The sequence below is a fragment of the Canis lupus genome, chromosome 13 (genome assembly GCF_048164855.1).
Source record: "Canis lupus baileyi chromosome 13, mCanLup2.hap1, whole genome shotgun sequence".
Lineage (NCBI taxonomy): Eukaryota > Metazoa > Chordata > Mammalia > Carnivora > Canidae > Canis > Canis lupus.
The window spans coordinates 3,842,451-3,862,175 of record NC_132850.1 but is presented as its reverse complement, the minus strand read 5'-3'; the positions used below and the strand labels follow the sequence as shown (position 1 = coordinate 3,862,175).

Below are 19,725 nucleotides of genomic sequence, written 5' to 3'. Positions count from 1 at the left end.
TTGGATGCTTAGCTGACAGAGCCACCCAGGCGGCCGCAGACTTTATAGTTTTTTAATTTAATTGTTTTTGGAGGTGGGTTGATATAAATACATATCCCAGCCCCGCTATTATCAGAAAGATAAAGTCCTCATTATCCCGTTTCCACACGCTGCTCCCTCATAGCCCTCACCATCATGTGGGGTGACCTTTACCGGTCACCTGTTACCTATTAGGTTACTGCCTATTACATATATATATATATATATATATATATATTATTTTTTTTTTTTTTTTTTTGACTGTTAAGAAGAAAACCACTGGTTCAAAATGGGGCCACTCAGGCCAAGTCATTAAACCAGGGCTTAGTACGCAAGCTAACTGCAGCTCTAACCACCCCCAGGAATGTAGTCAACCAGGAATCTGGGGCTCTGGCACCGCTAAGCTCACATGTCACAGGGGCCTCCCCAGCCTCGAGAGGCAAACGAGGTAATCCACCCAACTGCACCTCCAGCTTTAACCCCTCAGACAAGGGGACCTCCCCTGGAACAATCTTTTTTTTTTTTTTTAAGATTTTATTTATTTATTCATGAGAGACACAGAGAGGAGAGAGAGAGGCCGAGACACAGGCAGAGGGAGAAGCAGGCTCCATGCAGGGAGCCCGACAGCCTCCAGGGTCACGCCCTGGGCTGGAGGCAGGTGCCACACCTCCGAGCCACCCAGGGGTCCCCAATCTTTTCTTCTGCTAATAACTTCCTCGCCCCACCCTCCGTCCTATAAAGCCCTTCTATTTCGTCGGTCGCTACCGCTCCCCTCGGCCTCCCAGGTGCGGCTACCCCATTCACGCACGGGCGGGGCCGGGCAGCCCTGCGGCCGCACTGGGTTGGGTCTCTCGTTCGACATCATCACCTATTCGGTTCCTCACGGGCGCGGATCCCAGGAGGCAGGGCCTTCCTGATCCCCGCCCCACGCTCCGAGCCAGCGGAGGCTGAACGACAGGTGGACCAGGCCGCTCCGGCGCCGGGTTTTCGGACGCGCCGGCTTCCCGGGAGGGGGCGGGGCCTCGGGGCGGGGCCTCGGGGCGGGGCCTCGGGCGGGCTGGGGGCGGGGCCTGCGGCGCGCGGAGCCGCCGGAAGAGGCGCGCGCCGGGGGGGGCCTGCGCGGCCGCGGGGGGCGGGGCGGGGGCGCGGGGCGACCCGGGCTGCGGCCCACGAGGCGGGGCGGCGCGGGGAGCGGGCGCGCGAGGGCGGCGGCGTGATGCGGGCCGGCGGTCGGCCTTAGGCCGGCTCCGCGGGGAACCGGGAGGAGCCGCGCGGCTGCGGCGGAGGCCGAGGTCGTGCGGGCTCCCGAAGGAAGGCTGCGGGGTCGCGGGGCGCCTGGAGGGTCGTGGGGAGCGGGGGCATGTGGTCTGCGGAGGCCGGGGGAGGACGAAACCCGCCGGCGCCCGGTCCCCCGAAGAGGCGGCGGGTGGCGCCGGAAGGCTCGGGAGCGAGCGCCCTCGCCGCCGCGTCGGATCGCAGCCGCGTGCGGGGCCGCGCTGGGCAGGCTGCGCGGGGGCTGCAGCCTGGGTCCCGGGAGCCCCGAGCCCGGCCGGCTGCCAAGTGATGCTTCGGAAGTGTCCCCGCTTTGGGTAACTGGACGTTTACTTTGGGTGCTGGGGGCAGGATGTGTCCCCGGGCAGCGGGGTGCCGGGTGCGGGGTGCGGCATGCGGCTCCTTTCTGTGCTCGGGCCGGGCGGGGGAGCCCCGAAGCTACCTACCCCCTCCTCACAAACTTCAAGAAGTTGGGCCGGCTCCCGTGCGCGGAGCCCGGACGTGCGTGGGGCCCGGCTGTGCTGGACCCGGTCGCTGCGGAGGCACCTGCTCCGGGGCCGGGGCCGGGGCCGGGGCCGGGGCCGGGGCCGGGGCCGCGGCGCGGGGGGCGGGGGTGTTGGTGGAATGACAGGATAGATTGGAGTTGTTTGCACATTTTTCCCGTTAGAAGCGGCTCTGCAGTCCTCCTGATACTCCGAGTCCTGTATTCCCTCCATCCGAACCAGTCCCCCTCCCAATTTTAACCTTTCTGAAGCCAAGAGGCATCTTAACAGGTTAAAAGGACTTGCCGGATGCCGGGCATCTGCGTGGGTGGGGACGCATCCATCGGGCGCTGTTTGATGCTGTGAAAATGCAGCGGTGTGATTATCCCATCACTTAGGACACTGGAACTTTACACTTCGATCTCCAGTTGTCTTTAAAAAAGCAGCTTTAAAAGATAATGCTGTGATGCAGCAGGACCGTAAAAAGGTTTATAGGAATATTTACTAAGGGTTTGCTGTCTGCCTGACGTGGTTCCAATTCCTGTCACAGCCTGGTAGAGTATTGTTATCCGCTTTGTAGGGGTGAAGAACCTGAAGCTCAGAGAGTCGCAGAGCCTTAGAGATTTTAAATACAGCTGTCGGGATTTTAACCCAAGCCGTCTGGTTGGAAAGCTTGGCCTCCTAACTCCGAAGTCTGTACCCAGGCCGAAGGTACTTGCAGCTTGCAAGGAGGGAAGTCAAGGCACGGTTTATGCTTGTTTGTAGATCTTTGGCTGTTTGTGTATGTGCGTTTGGAACTCGGGGACAGCCACATCCAAGGGCATTGATTGTACTTATCCCCACATTGATGCCAAATCTTTGTTTTTGGATCCTTTGCAGTTTAAAATTTATTCCTGCAAGCTCTGGAGTTCTTACTATGTGATTGGTGCTTCTGGTTCCCTCCTCTTCTGCCTTTTGCTCCCCAAGAAGAATACAGAGCATGCGCTCAGGCCTCCTCAGCTGGCTGCCTCCCCGGGAGGCAGTGCTTAATTTAAGAGTGAAATCAGTTTTTCGGAGTTGTTAAATTCATAGGAGCCCCCAGCTTCTGGTGACGTGGGGACACACCAATGTCCTGAGGGCAGGAGATTGTGCTCAGAGGAGTCGACACCTGTGAAGCCTCTCAGTACACATCTGGCAGTTCTCTCCTGAAGTGGACAGGCCCCATTGTGGGGGGGGGGCATCGTCATGCTGCAGCAGCTCCTCATCACCCTGCCCACGGAGGCCAGCGCGTGGGTGAAGTTGCACCATCCAGAGAAGGCCAAGGAGGGGGCGCCCCTGTGGGAGGACGTGACTAAGATGTTTGAAGGAGAAGGTGAGAATAGGCTGTTGAAGAATTCTTGCTTTGTGTGTGAAAACTTCATTTGGTGTGTATGCTTCATTGAGGTGGTCTCTTGGGGGGGAAATTGGGGAAAAGCCTTTGGGGTTCGTGCCTGTGGCTTTTGGGAGGGGGATAAGTATGAGAGGAAATGTTGGGCTGTGAGCTTGGGCTCCTTGCACCATGTGCGCCATGCTGCTGCCTTCTCTAGTCCTCAGATCCAGCGCACAACGGTGTCCCCACCAGTGGCTCCCAAGTATATGTGATTCACCGACAGTGGGCCTACAAGTTTCTGCCCCCTAAAGCCCTCCCAAGGTCTTCCTTCATAAGTTTTGGTCAGTTTGTCCCAAAGCCAGTGTTTTTCTCAAGGAGCAGTTCCTTTTTCCTGAGAGGAAGGAATGCCATGCTTGGTTACTCTCAATTTACAGGAGGTCAGTGGGAAGCGTGTCCAAGGTTACATATTACCTGGTGGTCTGGTCAGGACGGATAGATGGACAGAGGAATGTGTGTGTCTCATGTGGTCTCTTAGTTCATACCTTTAACGCTCTAAGTACAGCTGACATCTATTCTAGTTGCGTCGGGCAGGGACCTTGCTAAGCACGTAGACCAATGGAAAAATGAATAATGTTTTCCAGTGCTATTTATTAATTGATGGAGAGAGACACATACCCACATCAAAAGCCTAAGAAAATGCTATGATAAACTTCTTTTGGAAGACGAGACAAGAAACATCCTTCTGATTGCTTTTATTGGAGAAATTTTCACAAAGCAGATAGCATTGGATTGGGCCTTGTAAGATGTCTGAGTTTTTTTGTAGAAGATTTGGGGAAAGGACGCAGAATGTGCCTTGAGTGGTTCACAGAATGGAGAACATCCTAGTGTGAGGGCTAGGAGCATGGTCAGTGTCCGTGTAGGACGGATAAAGGCTGGTGGATGGCGGGAACTAATGCTGGGAAAGCATGCTTCAGGTGAGCGCCCTGAAGTGCGTGGGAAGTGTGTGGATTTTTCTTTCTTGCCAGAACCCTTTGAACGGAGCAGTGGCCCGCTAGATCTGTGCTTTTGGACCAGCGTTGACCATCGGGAAGTAGCAGTGCTCAAAGCAACGCACTGCAGACCCTCCTCATTAAGGAGGTCCCACTGCTCTGAGTTGCTCTAAGTGTCCCTTACTCCGAATGGTTCGAGAAGCCACGTTCAGCAGATCTGCAGGTGCTTTTTCTCTTTGGGAGATTTGGGGAGATGCAAACCTCATGACCCTTTTCCTTCTTCAGCTCTGCTCTCTCAGGATGCTAAGACCCAGGGAGAAAGTTCGAAGGATGGATTCACCTCTCGGTTGCCAGCAGCAGAATCCCAGGTGGGTTGCTTTCCTTTCATTTTCTTGACCTCCTGCTTGGTTTTTAAGGCTATAATTTGCCTTTTCTTGTCTTTCTTTTTTTTCCCCCTTTGGTGTGAGGGTGTGTTGGGGCTAACAGATCCATTAGAGGGAGCTCCATACAAGCTCCTTTTGTACAGACAACTGGGCTACAGTGGTGGCCATTCCCCTACTCATAGTGGCTTGTTTGTGACCAACATCTAGATTGAACGCTGCACTAATTTCCATAGAGAAAGCAAAATAAGTGATAGAATTCTAGCGCCTAAAACCAAACAGATACCATGTGGAGTCAAAAGATGTACATCAATTTTTTTTTAAGTATTTCATACTCAAAAGCAAACTATGTTGAGGAAGATGAAAGTTCTGAAATCCTTAAGTGCTGTACACATATCGCTGGTGAACTTCCTAGGGTGACCGTCAGTATAATATTGGGAGCAGAGGTCACACTGCACCCAGAGAAGTAAGTGGGGAAGCAATGGTCTGTCCACACAGCACACGTTAGACAGGATGGGCAGTTATAATGGGGTGTCCTCACTGCTGGCTGGAAGCATAGAAGCCAGAGGAAAATTGCAGGATGAGTGACAAAGGAGGACTATTAAAGATGAGATATTATTCGGTGACAGAAGAGTTTTAAGTGAAAAGAACTTGGGTTCTGAGATTAGATGGTATAGGATTTGAACACATCTCTTGTATTTACTTACTCGGTGATGGGGGCAATTTTCTTTAGCTGTTTACAATCCTGATATCCTTGGCTGGTTCAGATGCTCATTTTAGGATTGAAATGCATTTCAGAATTATTTGGTAATAAGAAAGAAGTTATAATAGTCTAATTAAAGTTACCTCTACAACTCCTAACTGGGAAATGAACAAGGGGTGGTGGAAAGGGAGGTGGGTGGGGGAGTGGAGGCGACTGGGTGACGGGCACTGAGGGGGGGCACTTGATGGGATGAGCACTGGGTGTTATGGTATATGTTGGCAAATTGAACTCCAATAAAAAAATTAAAAATAAAAAATAAATAAAGTTACCTCTACATTGCACTTATCTGGAATTCCTGGCTTCTTGACATTTATCAAAAACTGCTGGGATTTTTAGCACTAGGAAAAGATTAATTTTCTTTAAATTGAGGTACAATTTACCTATAGGAAAATACACTTAAGAAAGTATATAGTTGGGCAGCCCCGGTGGTGCAGCGGTTTAGCGCCGCCTGCAGCCCGGAGCGTGATCCTGGAGACCCGGGATCAAGTCCCACATTGGGCTCCCTGCATGGAGCCTGCTTCTCCCTCTGCCTGTGTCTCTGCCTCTCTCTCTAGCTGTGTCTCTATGAATAAATAAATAAAATCTTTTTTAAAAAAAGAAAGTATATAGTTTTATTTTGGCATGTGTATACACCATGTAACCAAAATATAGATCATTTCCACCATCTCAGAAAGTTCCCTCATCCCCCTTTCCAGTCAAAACTTTGCTTCGTTCCCAGTAGAGAGGACCTGGGACCTCTGTGTTATTTCTTTTTTTTTTTCTTTTTTTAAGATTTTATTTATTTATTCAAGAAAGAGAGAGGGGGGGGCAGAAGAGACACAGGCAGAGGGAGAAGCAGGCTCCATGCAGGGAGCCCGACGTGGGACTCGATCCTGGGACTCCAGGATCACACCCTGGGCGGAAGGCAGACACCCAACCGCTGAGCCACCCAGGCATCCCCTCTGTGTTATTTCTTAACAACTGTGAGTCAATCGGAGAAGAACAAACATTATGTGTTCTCATTCATTTGGGAAATATAAATAATAGTGAAAGGGAATAGAAGGGAAGGGAGAAGAAATGGGTAGGAAATATCAGAAAGGGAGACAGAACATAAAGACTCCTAACTCTGGGAAACGAACTGGGGGTGGTGGAAGGGGAGGAGGGCGGGGGGTAGGGGTGAATGGGTGATGGGCACTGAGGGGGGCACTTGCCGGGATGAGCACTGGGTGTTATTCTGTATGTTCGCAAATTGAACACCAATAAAAAATAAATTTATTATTAAAAAAATAAAAAAAATAAAGGCAAGAATGTTTCCAAGCAAAACAAACAAACAAACAAACAACTGCTTGGGGATCTATAATGATCTCAAAATAAAAAGGTTTTAAAGAGAATTTATATTCTGCAGTTGAAACCAAATGTCCATTAGTTTCAGTTGGCTGATAGGTTGTTCAAATCTGTATCCCTGATGCATCTTTGTCACTTGTATCAATTACTGAGAAAAGAGTCTTCAAATCTTCATCTCTCTCTCCCTTCAGTCCTGTCAATTCTGCTTTATTTTGAATTCTGTTAGATGTGTTCATGGGTAGGATTGTTGTCTTGATGAACCAACTGTTTATGGGTCTTCCTTATGACTGGTAATATTCTTTCTGCTAAGTCCACTTTGTCTGATTTACTGTAGTTCCTCCAGTATTTTTATTAGTTCTTGTTCGTATGGCATGGCTTTTTCAGTTCTTATCTGTGTCTCTACATTTAAAGTCTGACCTTACATACAGCAGTTCTTGCGTGTTTCGTGCATTTGCAGTTACCATAATCGTTGACACAGTGGGATTAAGTGTGTGGTCTGGTTCTTTGTCTGCTGTTCACCCATCTTTGTTTCTTTGATCCTCTTCTGCTTCCTCATGGATTGCTTAGTTTTTTAGTATTCCACTTCATGTCCTCTGATGACTTTTTTAGCTGTACTTGTGATTCTCTTTTAGTGGTTGTTCTGGCCATTGTAATACACGTTTTTAACATAGTTGAAATAATATTGAATTAATATTACACTGTTGAATAAATATTATACAGTCAAATTAATACTATACTGTTGAGTTGAATTAATACTAATACTATACTTTTAGATTAATTATTACACTGTTGAATTAATATGAGACTGTTTCACATATGGCATGAAAGCCTCATAATTCCATTTACTCTTTTCCATTCTTTGTATATTGTTATACGTTTCACTTTACATGTTAGAAACCCCACAGTACATTGTTCTTATATTTATTTTTTAATTTTTATAAAAGATTTATTTATTTATTTATTTATTTATTTATTTATTTATTTATTTATTTGAGAGAGAGAGCACACACATGCAAAAGTGGAGGGATGAGGTGAGGGAGAGAGAGAATCTCAAGCAAGTTCCCCACTGAGAGCACACTCCCCTCTTTTTTTTTTTAAATAGTAAATTGTTTTTAAGAAATTAGGAAAAGAAGAGGTGTCCTGGGTGTCTCAGTAGATTAAGCATCTGCCTTTAGCTTAGGTCATGATCTTAGGTCCCAGGAGGAGCCCCATGTGGTGCTCTCTGCTTAGTGGAGAGTTGGCTTCTCCCTCTCCCTCTGCGCTTCCCCCTGCTTTTGCTTGCTCTCTCTCTCTCTCTCTCTCTCAAATAGATAATTTTTTTAAAAAAAGAAATTAAGAAGAAGAAAGAGACCAAGTCTCTTCAGATTCTATGTAATTACCAATAGAAGCACTCTTCATTCCTTCTTTTATTTTCAAATTTCTAACTGGCATCATTTCCCTTCATCCATAGGAATGTTTAGCATTTCTGTAACGTGGCTGTTCTGATGCATCCTCACAGCTTTTGCTGACCTAAGATGTCTTTCTTGTCTTCCTACCTGAGGATCTTTTGCTGGATATAGAACTCTGGGATGACTTTTTTTCGTTTAAGCACTTTAAAAGTGTTCCATGATTATTTAGCCTGTATGGTTTCAGCTGTTAGTATTCTTTCCCTCTAGGTGACATGCGTTTGTTTGTTTATACCAACCTTTCTTGTTTTTTTTTGTTCCTCCTTTCCTACCTTCTTCTGGCTACCTTCATGATCTTCCCTTTTGTCTTTGCTCTTCCTCAGTTTTACTACAATGTGCATAGGGATGATTTTCTTTGAATTTACTTTTTTGGGGGTTTGCTAAGCTTCTTGTATCTGTGGCTTGACTTTTCTTTTTCATCAAATTTGGAAAACTTTCCACCTTTATTTCTTAATTTTTTTTCAGCCCATTCTTTTATCTCCTTCTGAGATTCTAATTATATGTATATTAAACCACTTGGTATTCTCCTAGAGTTTTGTGGGGTTTTTTTTTTTAAATCTTTTTGGTGCTTCAGTTTGAATAATATCTATTCAATTAATACCTGTCTTAGGTTTCATGGATCTCATCTTTGTCAGGGTTCAATCTGCCTCTAAGTGTGTTCAGTGGATTTTTCAGGTATTATAATTCTCATTTGTAGAATTTTCATTTAGTTCTTTAGCATTTCTCTCTCTGTCCTCAATTACTCCCTATTCTATCCCTTTTTTTTTTTTTTTTTTTTTTTAATGAGAGAGCAAGTGGGGCCAGGATGGGGCAGAGGGAGAGAATCTCAAGCAGGCTCCACGCCCAGCAGCTCAATCTCACAACTCTGAAATCATGACATGAGCCAAAATCAAGAGTCAGACACTTAACCAACTGAACCACCCCAGGGCATCCCTCTGTCCATACTTTATGGTACATTTTTTAAACATACGTTTAAATAATTTCTTTAAACTTCTTGTCTGCTAATTCCAATGACTTGGTCACCTATGAGTTTCCTTCTATTGATTTGTATTTTCTTGTATCAGATTTTCCTTCTCCTTCACATGTATGACAATTTTTTATAGTAGTTCAGATATTGGGTATTAAAGAACAGTAGGGGATGAAATATAGTTTGTTTAGTTCTGTTTATTTCCAGGAGACTAAGCCCTTTCCTCTGTCTGGTGGTTAAGGTGAGGCACTGATTATTCATATTCCCCCTACAGCTGTGACTGAGCTCTGGCTGAGATACAGCTTTTATTTGATTGAATTCACTTCTGATGAAGCCAACTACAAAAGCCCACGCTACCACAGCTAGGGGGCTGATCTTTTTCAGCTCTTCAAGTATTGAGCTAGGCTGCGGTTACACCACAGTTCCAGTTTTGTCATCTTTGCATTAAATTCTAGTGGGGCCCCAAAATTTAAGTTCAGCAGGAATGCATTGGTTGTGACAATAAATGCTTAAAGCCTTTCCCCTCCCCCCCCCCCGATATCATCTCCTACTCTTCTTTCACCACCCTCTACCAGTGATGCTGTTCAGTCTCCTGTTCCTTAGACAAGCCAAGGATGCTCTCCTTTATTTTTATTTTTTTATAAATTTATTTTTTATTGGTGTTCAATTTGCCAACATATAGAATAACACCCAGTGCTCATCCCATCAAGTGCCCCCCTCAGTGCCCATCACCCAGTCACCCCCACCCCCAACCACCTCTCTTTCTACCACCTCTAGTTCGTTTCCCAGAGTTAGGAGTCTCTCATGTCTGTCTCCTTTCTGATATTTCCCACTCATTTTTTCTCCTTTCCCCTTTATTCCCTTTCACTATTTTTTATGTTCCCCAAATGAATGAGACCATAATATGTTTGTCCTTCTCCAATTGACTTATTTCACTCAGCATAATACCCTCCAGTTCCATCCACGTCGAAGCAAATGGTGGGTATTTGTTGTTTCTAATGGGATGCTCTCCTTTAGGTTCTTTGTACCTGCTTGGAATGCCCTCCCTTCAGGTTTCCACATAGTTCTTCCTCACTGAATTCATGTGTCTGGTCACATATCACCTTTTCCCCACCACCCTGCATAAAAGATTCCCCTCTACCCTCACTGTGATTCTCCACCTTCCTCCCTTATTCTGCTTTATTTTTTCTTTTTTTTTTTTTTTATTTGTTTTTAAGGTATTTATTTATTTATTTATGATAGTCACAGAGAGAGAGAGAGGCAGAGACACAGGCAGAGGGAGAAGCAGGCTCCATGCACCGGGAGCCCGATGTGGGATTCGATCCCGGGTCTCCAGGATCGCGCCCTGGGCCAAAGGCAGGCGCCAAACCGCTGCGCCATCCAGGGATCCCTGCTTTATTTTTTTCTAAGGCACATAGGACCATCTGATTTTCTAAATATTTATTTATGGTTATCTCTAGAGGATCTTCAAACACATCCAAAGGAGGATCCCAGTAAAACTAGTTTAGAATCTTCTCTCAGACCTTGGAATACTGTTAGAACTCCTTGGACCTTGATGGAAGTGGTCTCTTGTCTGAAAAGGAATATATTCAATATTCTAGGAACTGTTAACCTTCAAGGATGTATCTGTGGACTTCACCCAGGAAGAATGGGGACAACTGTCCCTTGCTCACCGGAATCTATACCGGGAGGTGATGCTGGAGAACTATGGGAACCTGGTCTCAGTGGGTAAGGATGGGCAAAACATTGACCCAGAAAACCTGAGAGTCATTATTTTTAAATTATTAAATGTTGTGGATCCCCTGGAGCTTGGCCTTGGGTTCTGTATCAGAAATGTCGCATTCCTTGGGGGAACAGCTTTACTTGGTAGAGCTAGAGTAGAAACATTCTGTGGTGCCCCTTTCCATCTGAAGAGACCCTGAATACCAGAGGATAGAAATTCTGGGGATGGTTCTTAGAACTCAGCATAACATTCATGTTTTGGTTTTTTGTTGTTGTTGTTTGTTTTTGTTTTTTTACTTTATAAGCAGGATATCAGCTTTCCAAACCTAGTGTGATATCCCAGTTGGAGAAAGGACAAGAACCATGGATGACAGAGAAAAAGGGCCCAGGAGATCCCAGTCCAGGTGAGACAAAGACAGATAGTACATTTTAATATGTAGGCTGGAGGATCCCTGGGTGGCGCAGCAGTTTGGCGCCTGCCTTTGGCCCAGGGCGCCATCACGGAGACCCGGGATCGAATCCCACATCGGGCTCCTGGTGCATGGAGCCTGCTTCTCCCTCTGCCTGTGTCTCTGCCTCTCTCTCTCTTTCTCTGTGTGACTATCATAAATAAATAAAAATTTAAAAAAATAATATGTAGGCTGGAGTCCCTGAAGTCTTCCCACAGCCCCTGGACAGGACATGCACCACACTTGACTTTACCCCCTCCCTCTGTCACCTCTTTCCTTCATCTGACCTTGTGAAGGTCTCTCCACAGTTGGAGGGAAGGGGCTCTTGTCTTCATTAAAGCTAAACTTGACTTCCCTCTTTTCTTCAGTATCCTGAACTCTGAAATGAAAGCTCCTTTCTCTAAGCAGTCAGATATACATGGCCTTTCCTCACAGAAAACACATCTCTCTTCAGAACTGACTGCCTTCGACAGATCTTTAATTTTCTGTCTTGCGTTCTATTTCCACTTTTCACCAACTTCCATTTCACAATTTCAGCTTTGATTCTCACTCTTTTTTTTTTTTAAAGATTTTATTTATTTGAAAGAGAGAGTGCACAAGTGGAGGGGAAAGACCGAGAGAGGGAGAAGAAAGACCTGCTCCCTCCTCAGCAGGGAGCCCAACATGGGGCTCAATCCCAGGACCCCAGGATCCTGAGCCGATGCAGATGCTTAACTGCTTGAGCCACACAGGCGCCCTGATTCTCACTCTTTTAAACTCATGTATCTGTTGAATTTTTTTGTAACAACTGCTATATGAAAATTCTTGCAAGAGAAATTGCCACATGATACCTTCTGCCCAAATTCAGTGGTCTTTAATCAACCATCTCCTTAGACTTTGCTTTACCATGAAATATTTTAGGTGTTCACTAAGGCATAGAGAACATTGTAACAAGCTTCTATGTAGCTTCCACCTAGACTAAGAAAAAAGAATTGAGGCCCTGCAGTTACCTTCCTACCTTTTGAAATAACCAACTCTTCAGTTTAAATATTGTCATTTTCACATGTGTCTTCATACTTTTATTACATGTGTATATCCTAAAACAATATATAGTATTGTTTTGCATGTTGTCATTCTTTATATAAATGGTATATATACGTCTACTTTTTTCATTCAATGTGGTTGATACTGTTCTAGCTCTTTTATTTCATTTATTTCCCTTGAATTAATAAACCACAATTTATCAATTTTCCTATTAATATACATTTATATTGTTTCTAAAATTGGGGGTTACCAAAATGCAGTGTCTTCCTATGTATGTCTTCTTGTGTACATATGCAAGTATTTTTGAGATGTTTGGTGGGAAAAAAATTGTTGGGTCGTGGTGTATATGCACCTTCATTTTGCTTGAGATTACCAACTTGCTCTACAGAGCAGTTGCACCAATTTGTACTCTCATCAGCAAGCCATAAGTTTCCAGAGCTCAGCATCTTTGTCAACACTTGGCTTTGTCAAACTTCAAAATTACTGTAGGGGCACCTGGGTGGCTTAGTTGGTTGAGCATCTAACTCTTGATTTCAGCTCAGGTCAGGATCTCAGGTTCATGGAATTGAGCCCCATGCTGGGCTTGATGCTCAGCATAGAGTCTGCTCCAGATTCCTTCTCTTCCTCTGTGACCCCCCAAGATAAATAAATTTTAAAAATCTTTTTAAAAATAAAATTATTATAAATTTTTAGGTGAATATGGTACTTTGTCTTTCATTTTCCCGATTACTAGCAAAAGGAGCATACTCTTCATGTTTATTGACCAGAGTTCCCTGATGTAAAGTACCTGTTTGTATCCTTTGTCAATTGTTCTATTATCTTTTTTCTTGATATATAGAAAAGTTATATGTAATATATATTATCTTATATTTTTAAAATTTGGTTTTTCGTATTTAGAGTTAATTGACCTGGAATTATTGTATATGTAGTGTGATGTGAGGATCTCCCCACATGGATAATCAGTCCAGGAACCATTTAATAGTGAATGCCACACTGTTACCTGTCAAGTTTCCTTATATATTGGGTCTGTTCTAGGCACTCTTCTGTTCTTCGATTCTATCCCTACTCTAATGCCACACTGTCTTAATTACTATTATTTAATAATGAAACTGAATATCTGGTAGAGGTAGTTCTCCCGCTTTGTTCTTCAGAATTGCCCTGGTTATTTTTTTTAAGATTCATTTATTTATGTGCATGTTGACCATGTCTATGTCTTCCTCTGTGAGATTTCTCTTCATGTCTTTTGCTTATTTGAGAGAGAGAGAGAGCGCGTGCGCACACAAACAATGGTGGAGGGAGGCAGAGGAAGAGGGAGAAGCAGGCTCCCCAGTGAGCAGGGGACCTAATGTGGGACTCTATAATAGAATCCCAGGGTCTACGACCTGACCCAAAGGTAGATGCTTAACCAACTGAGCCACCTCGGTGCCCCATCTTGGTTTATTCTTAGCCTCCATACAAAGTATATAATGATGCACTAGATTTCACACACACATGTGTGTACACACGCAAATACTCTAGTGTATTTTGATTGGAATAAAATTGAATTTGTAGATCAACTTTGGGGGGAATTAACATTATGATATTGAGTTTTATTATCCGGAAACATGGTATATTGCTCCATTTATTGATATTTCCTAACTTTTAAAAATAAAGCTTCAGAATTTTCCCTATAAAGGTCTTGTACATATTATATCTCTTGTTAGATTTATTTATCTTGAAGACCTTATATTTTGTTATTGTAGATGGTATATATTTTTGAATTATGTTTTCTGTTATTGATATGTAATGGCACAGTTGATTTTACATATTGATCTTATAGCTAGTGACCTTGCTTTTGCCCCATTATTAATTCCAATAATTGGTTATATATTCTCCTGGATTTTTTCTTTTTTTCTTTTTTAAAGATTTTATTTATTTATTCATGAGAGACACAAAGAGAGAGAGGCAGAGACACAGGCAGAGGGAGAAGCAGGCTCCATGCAGGGAGCCTGATGCAGGACTCAATCCCGGGACTCCAGGATCATGCCCTGGGCCAAAGGCAGGCGCTAAACCACTGAGCCACCCAGGGATCCCCCTCTTGGATTTTTTCTTTTTAAACTTATAATAATGAAAATAATAAAAGCTACCATGATTTTCATCTAGATGATCCAGTCCCTTTAAATAATAATAACAGTTTGATTTTAGTAAAATGTTTAGTTTTATGGAATAACAAAAACTCCCAACTTGATTCCAAAGTTAAATCTCCTCTTCTTCAGTAGTTTGGTCCTTCTTCAGGCTTTGATACTGAATTGGGGAAGGGGCCATAGATGGCTTCTCTCTTTCCCTGTCTTCTTCTCTTCCCGCTCACATATTCAGGAGTAGAATCAGAAGTCTATAGAACATAGACTCTATTATTGCCTTTAGTCATTAAGAATCTGGAAGTACTAATGATCCTTTTGTGTTGACCAGAAAATCTTATTAGAAGTTATACCTTTCAGGCTATAGTTCTATCAGTTGAAATATAGGTAATGGATACAACAAATTATCAAGTAAAAAAGCCAGTCAGAATTTTAAAGGTTAAAAGATATTTTCAGGGGCACTTGGGTGGCTCAATCAGTTAAGTGTTCATCCCTTGAATTTGGCTTAGGTCATGATCTCAGGGTTGTGAGATTGAGCCCCAGTGAGCATGGAACATTCTTAAGATTCTTTCTCCTCTTTCTCTCCTATTCACCCCCTCAAGAAAAAAAGATATTTTCATACAACATAGTAATAATAGCAACATAGTATGGTTTCTTACAAGTCTCCTTTCTAGAGACAGATTAATAACCACAGAAAATAGAACAATGTAGATATTAATACAAGTTTCAATAAAAGCTTAATGTTCTTATGAAAGTTCTTAGTTCAGACCTTATTTTTTGAACAAGCATCTCCTGCTGGTGTGGGGAGAGGGATATCTTTTTATCTTTCTGAGATTGTTTTCCAAAAGTAGTTGTCAATTTAAAAAGACATTCATAAGACATAGCTCTGAAATGTCATTGTTTAGTATTAGAAAGAACAAACAGGTCTAAAGGGCTCAAATTTTACTCTCTATATAAAATCATACCTTTTCCTTATTTACTGTTTCTTAGCTTTTAACATTTTCTCTTTTGTAAGAATATAGTATATGATAGGTAAACAAAAAATGTTAATTGACTTATCAGTAAGGCTTCTAGGCAATAGTAGGTTTTTTGGGGAGTCAAAAGTTGTACATGGGTTTTTGTACTGTGTTGGGGTTGGTATCCCAAACCCCATGTTGTTCAAGAGTCAACTGTAATCAAAATCTTGTGCTTTATATGTATAGTTCTCTAAATTTCTATTTCATACTCATTACAATAATTAATTTTTCAAAGCATAACGAATATGAGTTATTTGCATTTTTTCCAATTCTTCCAGACTTGAAGAATAAAACAGAAACCGATGCATCAACTGCAAAGAATGACATTTTCCAGGAACAGTTATATCATGGTATTATGATGGAAGGGTTCCTGAGAGATGATGTCATCTATTCCACATTGAGAAAAGTTTCTAAATATGATGGTGACTTAGAAAGGCACCCGGAAACCCATGGAAGAGATGTAAGGCAAGCCATCCTGACCCACAAGAAGAGTGGCCAAGAAACTAACAAATTTGGGGAAAATATTGTCAGTTCAAAAGTTATTGTAGAGCAGAGGCACCGCAAATGTGATACACCTAGACAGAGAAACAAATACAAATTAGACTTGATCAATCATCCAAGTTACATAAAAACAAAAACCTATGAATGTAATATATGTGAAAAAATCTTCAAACAACCCATTCATCTTACTGAACACATGAGAATTCACACTGGTGAAAAGCCTTTCAGGTGTAAGGAATGTGGAAGAGCCTTTAGTCAAAGCGCATCCCTTACTACACACCAGAGGATCCATACTGGCGAGAAACCCTTTGAATGTGAAGAATGTGGCAAAGCCTTCAGACATCGCTCATCTCTTAATCAGCATCATAGAACTCACACTGGAGAGAAACCCTATGTATGCAATAAATGTCAGAAAGCTTTCAGCCAGAACATTAGCTTGATCCAACACTTGAGAACTCATTCTGGAGAGAAACCCTTTACATGCAATGAATGTGGGAAAACCTTCCGACAGATTAGACATCTTAGTGAACATATAAGAATTCACACTGGGGAGAAGCCCTATGCATGCACTGCGTGTTGTAAAACCTTTAGTCATAGAGCGTATCTAACACATCACCAGAGAATCCATACTGGGGAGAGACCCTACAAATGTAAGGAGTGCGGGAAAGCCTTTAGGCAGAGGATACACCTTAGCAACCATAAAACTGTTCATACAGGAGTGAAAGCATATGAATGCAACCGCTGTGGAAAAGCCTACAGGCATGATTCATCCTTTAAGAAACATCAGAGACACCACACCGGAGAAAAACCTTATGAATGTAATGAATGTGGAAAAGCCTTCAGCTATAATTCATCACTTAGTCGACACCATGAGATACACAGGAGGAATGCCTTTCAAAATAACATGTAAAAATAGATTATTCAACATGAGAGCAAGAGCTAACTCTAAATCAGTGACTCTGTGCTTTTTAATTACATGATTCTAAATTTGAGGAATTGATATCATGATGCCAGCTTTTAATTTTGTCCATTGTGTAAATAAATAGTACATTGACTCCTGTAGATAACTACTATCTACTAACATCTCCATACAAAGTACTTAATCAAGAATAAAGGATGTTATGTTCCTTCAAATTAAATCCAGCATTATGGAAAATGCACATGTAATTGTTATCTTTCTGATTTCATGTGGAATAATTATTCACGTGCATTCACTGATTTATAGACAACGATTGGGAAGAACTGTTGAAAATATCACCACCCCTATTTTTTAAGTAAATTTTTATTTTTTTTAATGGGGAAACTTAAGAATCATGTAAAACTCAAAAGGCATAGACAGTTGTGTAAGTGAAAATCCTTTTCTTATATCCTCCACCATCAAATTTTTTATAGAGGGAATCACTTTTTATAACTAATTATTTTGTGCACCTGTCCAGAGATTTTTCTATTTGTATCCAAAAGAATACAAATGATGCAAATGCAGACTTTTTCTTTTTAAGCATAAATGACAACATTTTGTAAACACCTCTGCACATTACTTTTGTAAACACCTCTGCACATTACTTTTATTAATTAACCATGTATCATGAAGGTCATTACATATTAGTAGACAAAGTGCCTACCCATTCTTTTTTTAACAACTGTGTAGTATTCTGTGGTTTGAATGTACTTTAGTTTACTTAGCCACTTCACTATGGTCGGACTTTGGGATTTCCAGTCTTTTGTTGGAGTGAATAGTCTTAAACCTTGTCTTTATTTCTCACACTTGTAAGTATATATATATATATATATATCTATGTAGGGTAAATTCTGAGAACTGGAATCTCTGTACTAGAGGGTATGTGCATTTGTATGATGGATATTGCCAGACTGGCTTTCATGCAGACATTGGACCAACTTATTTGCCTGCCAGCAAGATAGAGAACTGTAGGAGCCACCTGATGCTGAAGTATGTCCTGGACCAACTGCCCTTTCGATCATCAAAGAATTATCAGTTTGTCTCACTAACTTAGCGCAGAAGTACCAGCTGAGCTGCATCCCCAAAAAGAGCGGTGCTTGCCATTCCTGGAGCCAGAGAGGAATCTGAATCTTCCTGAACAGCAGCCAGGCCCACCAAAATCTCAGCTGGAGGAGAAGGCCTTTTGCCATCAACTGCTCTAATGCCTGACTTCTGAGGCTGGAGCTTCTTGATCAATGAGAGTCCGTTTCCATCTGTCTTAGCAAGTAAAATCTTGGCTGTCGCCCCTCTGATGGAATGGAGGGACACTGACAGTTGAGTCAGGGTACTTAGGATAGCAGGGTGTGCCATGGATGATCAACTGCTTAGCATTTTATAGGATGGTTATGTTAGCAACTTATAGTTAACACACGTAGGAAGACAGAAAAGAGGTAGGGTGTGACTTTCTAATAAGCATTAATGAATGAATGAGAGCATTAATTAACATTGCTTATGTTGTGAAAGCTGAGCACCAAGATCAGGACCACATGGTTTTGTACATGTTCATTTTTCCAGCCTGGTAAACGTTTATTAAAGTTTTAGTGACTCTGAAATGTTAATGGATTTCCCCTCCTCTCCATCCCACAGCCACTGCTCCAGTTGTAACCAAAGCCAGGCACCTAGATCCTCCGTTGTAGGTATTTTTTTTAATTTTTTAAATTTATCTATGATAGTCACAGAGAGAGAAAGAGAGAGAGGCAGAGACATAGGCAGAGGGAGAAGCAGGCTCCATGCACCGGGAGCCCGACGTGGGATTCGATCCCGGGTCTCCAGGATCGCGCCCTGGGCCAAAGGCAGGCGCCAAACCGCTGCGCCACCCAGGGATCCCCGTTGTAGGTATTACTTTATAGCTCCATCTCTCATTTTTCTCCTTCCTATGGGGGCTCAGACTAAACTCAGGAGATATTCTAACAGCGGACTGGAACTAGGACCTGAAGCACTTCAGAAAACCCAGGCAGCTTTCTCTCACCTTTTCTGCTTGTGTCTTTTTAAGCACCTTGCTGCAAATCAGAGTTACCATCAGCTCCAGATTTTACATACATTGTTTCCATCACCCAGGAAAAAAATGCTGTCTTTCCTTTCTTACTTCCAATCTTAAAATCCTAGAGAAGGTCTCTTATTGGCCCAAACAGGTCAAGTACCCAATTCTAAAGTCAATGGTAAGACTGAGAACTGTGGGAACCTTGTGGATGGTGTAAATGGGGTGGGGGGTGGGATGGCTGGAGGTGCAAGAGAGCAGAAAGAGTTACTGTTTATAGAATTCCAGATTCTAATTTGTTCTTCAACACTAGCTCATAGGATCAGAATTTTAGAACTGGAAAGGGTCTAGGAATTTACTTAATTAGAACTCCTCACTTTATAGATGAAGACACGGAGAGTCTCCTTTAATTACTCATGTCCTTTACTTGAGTTAATTTTTTGAGCATTTTTTCCTCCAGGTTTAGCTTAGCTTTCCAAATACTTGCCCTTAACGGCTATGCAAAGCTGTTCTTTGCCATTCTAACAGTTTTGTTTCTTAGATCTGCTACTGCTTCAGGAGGTCTCTAACTTTAGAGCCTGTCCATTGGTTTTGCCTGTTATTGCTGTTCATTCTGGTTATCTTACAGGCACTTCTTCCTCTGCTGATCGCATAAATGCTCTTCCCTGGGGCTGTGTCCTTAGGCACATTCTTTTTATCAAGCCATACATTTTGTCTAACTGGTTTTGTTAACATCTCAGCACTTTTTAAATCTCCACCTATGTCTTAGGAATCTCTCTTGAGCTCCAGAACATACTCAACATCCAACTGAATATCTCCATTTGGATATCCCATTGTCACCTCAAATTTGTCTAAAACTCAGGTCGCCTGGGTGGTTCAGCGGTTGAGTGTCTGCCTTCAGCTCAGGGCATGATCCCAGGGTCCGGGATCGAGTC

At 43.0% G+C, this 19,725-nt stretch overlaps 1 protein-coding gene across 9 annotated transcripts; it reads left to right on the top strand.

The window, feature by feature from the left end:
- Window positions 1-1,414: 1,414 nt before the first annotated feature.
- ZFP69 (ZFP69 zinc finger protein) lies at window positions 1,415-18,365 on the top strand. Of its 9 annotated transcripts, XM_072771715.1 has the most exons (8): window positions 1,415-1,607; window positions 1,958-2,063; window positions 2,353-2,483; window positions 2,652-3,123; window positions 4,395-4,477; window positions 10,589-10,715; window positions 11,015-11,113; window positions 15,593-18,365. In XM_072771715.1, exons 4-8 carry the CDS (start codon window positions 2,997-2,999, stop codon window positions 16,723-16,725), a joined length of 1,569 nt encoding a protein of 522 aa, XP_072627816.1. In that variant the 5' UTR covers window positions 1,415-1,607; window positions 1,958-2,063; window positions 2,353-2,483; window positions 2,652-2,996; the 3' UTR covers window positions 16,726-18,365. The 9 variants fall into 9 exon arrangements, with proteins under 9 accessions (XP_072627816.1, XP_072627814.1, XP_072627812.1 ...); XM_072771713.1 differs by lacking the exon at window positions 1,958-2,063; XM_072771711.1 differs by having other exon boundaries at window positions 1,958-2,483.
- The last annotated feature ends 1,360 nt before the right edge of the window (window positions 18,366-19,725 follow it).

Bases quoted from the DNA above. Each gene is read 5' to 3' on its own strand.
- ZFP69 (XM_072771717.1), top strand. From the start codon at position 2,997: ATGCTGCAGCAGCTCCTCATCACCCTGCCCACGGAGGCCAGCGCGTGG. The intron at 3,124-4,394 runs GTGAGAATAGGC...TTCCTTCTTCAG, and splicing joins TAAGATGTTTGAAGGAGAAG to CTCTGCTCTCTCAGGATGCT. The intron at 4,478-10,588 runs GTGGGTTGCTTT...TCAATATTCTAG, and splicing joins TGCCAGCAGCAGAATCCCAG to GAACTGTTAACCTTCAAGGA.